Source organism: Sinocyclocheilus anshuiensis, unplaced genomic scaffold (genome assembly GCF_001515605.1).
Source record: "Sinocyclocheilus anshuiensis isolate Anshui unplaced genomic scaffold, SAMN03320099.WGS_v1.1 scaffold557, whole genome shotgun sequence".
NCBI lineage: Eukaryota > Metazoa > Chordata > Actinopteri > Cypriniformes > Cyprinidae > Sinocyclocheilus > Sinocyclocheilus anshuiensis.
The window spans coordinates 1,104,243-1,108,718 of record NW_015540883.1 but is presented as its reverse complement, the minus strand read 5'-3'; the positions used below and the strand labels follow the sequence as shown (position 1 = coordinate 1,108,718).

Sequence of the window (4,476 nt, the reverse complement as noted above, 5' to 3'; positions counted from 1 at the left end):
CCATGCCAGTTTTTATTTTTGTATTGAGACAAAAGGTCAATTTGTGATGTATAGACCCTCTATTGGTCAAATATATATATTTTTAAATTTCTTTTGGTTTTTGGTCAGAGTTCACCAAACTTCAGGACAGAAGCGAATGACTAACCGTTTACCCTCTCTGCTTACCTATTACCTATGAATGTCTCGTGTGACACCTGATTATTCCTCTGATCTTACAATCCAAAAAATGCTGGGTTAAATACAGCCCAGCGTTGGGTAAAATATGGACAAACCCAGTGATTGGGTTGTTTTGACCCAGCATTTGGGTTACTACTCAGAAGGTTGGGTTAAACATTTAACCCAACCGCTGGGTCAAAAGAACCCAATCGCTGGGTTTGTCCATATTCTACCCAGTGCTGGGTTGTATTTAACCCAGCATTTTTTAGAGTGTATCTGCTTTTTAGGACAAGATGGACACTTGTGCCATTTTAAATGTGTAATATCCGACCGTTCTCCAGCATATTTCTCCTCATGGGGCCATTAAACCAAAGTAACAAAGTAAATCAATGACAGCTGATTAATATGATTACAGACATCCACCTTCCATTAATGACTGATAGTTGGTAGAAACCTCCGTCTAGAAAGCAGAGCAGCGTTCGCTCTTATCCGTGGGAGGCTTTCGCCCAACGTTGAATCTCGGCTTGAACGAATGCTCTGAGATCAGCTGATTTATTTCGTTCTGCTTGTAGGTTGCCAGTTTTTGAGTGAGCCAAGGCGCTTTGGGTTCACCCACTGCTCCTTGAAAGTATTTCATACACGCCCGACCGATTAAATACACAACCTCTGCAATGTTCAGCAAGACACAGACTCCAGACACGGCCAGCATGAAGACAGTGAAGACGGTCTTCTCTGTGGGACGCGACACGAAACAGTCCACTGTATTGGGACAGGGGTAAGAGTCACACTTCACAAGACGCACCATCTTGATATCCGGATAGATCAAGTAAAAAATGTACAAGAAAACCACCTCGAAAACGATGCGGAAGACGATGCTGATCATGTAAGTCCACCACAGAGCACCGGTGATCTTGAACTTCTGACTCTTGATGTTCTCGAAGTCCTTGGCGCTCCCTCGGCCGGAGATCTTGAGGATCTTCTTCTCGATGTGCCGGCGGTGAGCGATGTGCATGGCCACCAGCAGGGCCGGCGTGGACACCAGGATGAGCTGCAGAGCCCAGAGGCGGATGTGGGAGATGGGGAAGAACTGGTCGTAGCACACGCTGTTGCAGCCGGGCTGCTGGGTGTTGCAGGTGAAGCCCGACTTCTCGTCGCCCCACACGCTCTCGGCCGCCACCACCAGCACCATGATCCGGAAGATGAAGATGACCGACAGCCAGATGCGGCCGATGCCTGTCGAGTGCCTGTTCACACCGCTGATCACCGCGTAAAACGACGCCCAGTTCATGGTGGACTCGAGGACTGAAGAGATGAGAAAGCAAAGCACAAGGACTTTAATCTGTGTGTTCTTGACAGGTTCAACTCTGCATTAAGTCTTATTTACCAGTCAGGTTCGTGTATACTTGGCTGTATTTGTTTCTCATGAAAATCCCTCAAATGAAATGAGTTGTGAACAAAAAATTTAGTTTTGATATATTTACGGTAGGAAATTTACAAAATATCTTAATTGAACATGATCTTTACTTAGATTAGAAAAATTTATAATTTTTTTTTGGCTACTGCTACAAATATACCCAAGCGACTTAAGACTGGTTTTGTGCGATAGATAGATATAGATAGATATGCAGAGCTGGGTAACTGATTACATGTAATCTGCATTACATAATCAGATTTCAAAAATTAAGTACACGTAATTAGATTAAATTACATTTTAAAATACTCGTAATCAGACTACAATTACTTTTTTATTGATTACATGATTACACAATATCCACACAATAGCAATAAATTATAAGTTATTGATTCTCCCTGTTTATTATCTTTTAAATGTTCCTTTCTAAAATAGCCTACCGCTTGCATACACTGAAAATCTTGCAGTTTTGTGGACATTCACACAGAGACCTGCCACTAATCAGGTGCCTATACTGTAATTACACAGACAACTGAGAAGCCACACAGCATCTGAGCACTGGATTTACAGAAATCATTTCAGTTTTAAGAAGTGTTTTCTCAACATTTCAACATTGCATCAACTATTGATGAACACATTAACTTTAATTTGAATTATCACTCAGTTGGTTATTTTACCATGTCTTTGGAAGGCTTTTGTCTTTCAAACACATTAAAATGCACAAATTTTATTTCTTATTTACAGGGATTCCCATTTAATTTTTTTTGTCATCTGAACCTCTTTCACCTAATATATTTACTTCAAGTCCCCCCGAGATGCTAAAATAAATATTTTAATACTTAAGTATTACATTTGCATGTTCACCGTTCTCTGACGTTAATTAATGATCACATGACATGCAGGAAAACTAAAATATTTCATCTTTTAGTAAGTGTTTTATTTTGATTGATGCTAATTTAAAAAGATTGAATGAATTATGAGCTTTTTCAGTAAATTCATGAACCCCCTGCAGTTCCTTCACAAACCCCAGTTTGGGAAACCTTGATGTAACGTAATGTTTAATGCACTTCATGTTGTTACTAACAAGAAATGTCATATATTTTCTTTGTTCTTTGCATTTTTATATCAATATTATACAATATTTAACTACATGTACTTTAATTACAGTTACTTCTGATGGAATTACATTAAACACTGGGTAACACTTTATTTGAAGGTGTTCTTGTTACACACGTTACATGTACTTACTATTGTAATAACAATTAATTATGCATAATTACATGCAAGTAACCATAAACCAAACCCTCACCATAACCCTAACCATATAGTAAGTACATGTAGCTAATTAATATTACTCAGTACTTAAATGTATAATTACGCTGTAACAAGGACACCTTAAAATAAAGTGTAACCAAATACTGTATAGTCTGTAGAACAATAACCTTCTCCGTTTAAATACTTTGGTCAGTTCAAGAATAATTTATGCAATTTTATATTATTTATTTGAAAGAAAAGCAGTTTCATGTCCATCCTTATATTGTTCAAATATGGCATTTAGAAAGTAATTGGTAATAAGTAATGTAATACTTTTTACAGCGAGTAATTAGTACAGTAATCTAAATACACAAATGTAATTATTAGCTTAAATACTTTTTTAGACTAAATTAACCAACACTATATCTATCTATCTCTATATCTATCTATATATATATATATATATATATATATGATGGTTTTGATTTCTTTAATCCCATTTATCCATTTGTATTATTTTAAAGTTTTAATGCCTTTACAATTACATACTTATACATAAAATGTGGAAAACAGTCACAATAAAGGGTAAAAAAATTGAAAACTTTTGACTGGTAATATGTGTAACAAATTCAGATATGTCATACACAACATGGCTAAACACTTCAACTTTTAAACGTCCAATTACACAACATTCAAGATTAATGTAATCCCAACAAACAAAACAATATAACACTAAATTACAAATATTTTCTGACACAAAATTGTGAATCTGAGCAGTAATTTACCAGGTTCAGCCCGTGAGAGATTTTAAAGGGATAGTTCACCCAAAAATTAAAATACTGTCATCTTTTACTCAGCCTCAAGTTGTTCTAAACCTGTATGCATTTCTTTGTTCTCCTCAACATAAAAGAACTGAATCTGAGCAGTAGTTTACCAGGTTCAGCCCGTGAGAAAGCAGCTTATGCTACCAGCTCCAAACATGAAGAACAACAGACTGGGTTCTTGGCATTTGGATACTTGATTGACTGAAATAAAAATGAGTTGTGGTTAATCTGGAGCTGTTTAGGAGCTTGGACGATGGTCTTGCACTGCATGTCGTCACCTGACACAACACAACCTGGCCAATAGCAAGCTTTCGGTTGGCCCACACAACAACTCCACATATACACTAATACAAGATATTAACTGTGATCAGAGCTCAACGCACTTCAGTACGTCTGTATAAACTATATGACGAATCTTCAGTCCAACTTGCAATAAGGATTTAAATTTTACGATGTGCTCCAAAAATAACTGAACGAATGCTGAGCAGTCAATTGAACGTTCCCGTGTTTGATAATGGTATATGAAAAGAGTGATTTACCTTCAGCTGTGATAATATAGAGACATTTCCAGGAAACAGATAATGGCCTCGCTAAAGATCAGCATGCCCTTTGCAAATGCAAAGGATTTCTGCGCTACTAGCCACAACCCTGCACCATGGCTGTCATATGCACTTATATAACCCATTTATACACAATGCGGCTCTTTATGGAGGCTAACAAGACTCTTCAGAATTCAGATCAAATGCCTTGATTTCCACCCACCCGGGGCAGAAGAAAGAATCTGTGTGGACACAATGAGCAGCAACATTATTCATTGTGCCTGGCAGGGAG

General features: G+C 37.5%; 1 protein-coding gene across 1 annotated transcript; it reads right to left on the bottom strand.

The window, feature by feature from the left end:
* Nucleotides 1-482: 482 nt before the first annotated feature.
* On the bottom strand, nt 483-4,226 carry LOC107688616 (gap junction beta-1 protein-like). Its single transcript, XM_016486328.1, has 2 exons — nt 4,185-4,226; nt 483-1,458 (listed from the first exon to the last, which is right to left on the bottom strand). The coding sequence occupies exon 2, from the start codon at nt 1,442-1,444 to the stop codon at nt 617-619; it is 828 nt and encodes a 275-aa protein (XP_016341814.1). The 5' UTR covers nt 1,445-1,458; nt 4,185-4,226; the 3' UTR covers nt 483-616.
* Between the last annotated feature and the right edge of the window lie 250 nt (nt 4,227-4,476).

What these genes read in the sequence shown, in the direction of transcription:
- LOC107688616 (XM_016486328.1), bottom strand. Translation starts at nt 1,444, where the DNA reads ATGAACTGGGCGTCGTTTTACGCGGTGATCAGCGGTGTGAACAGGCAC.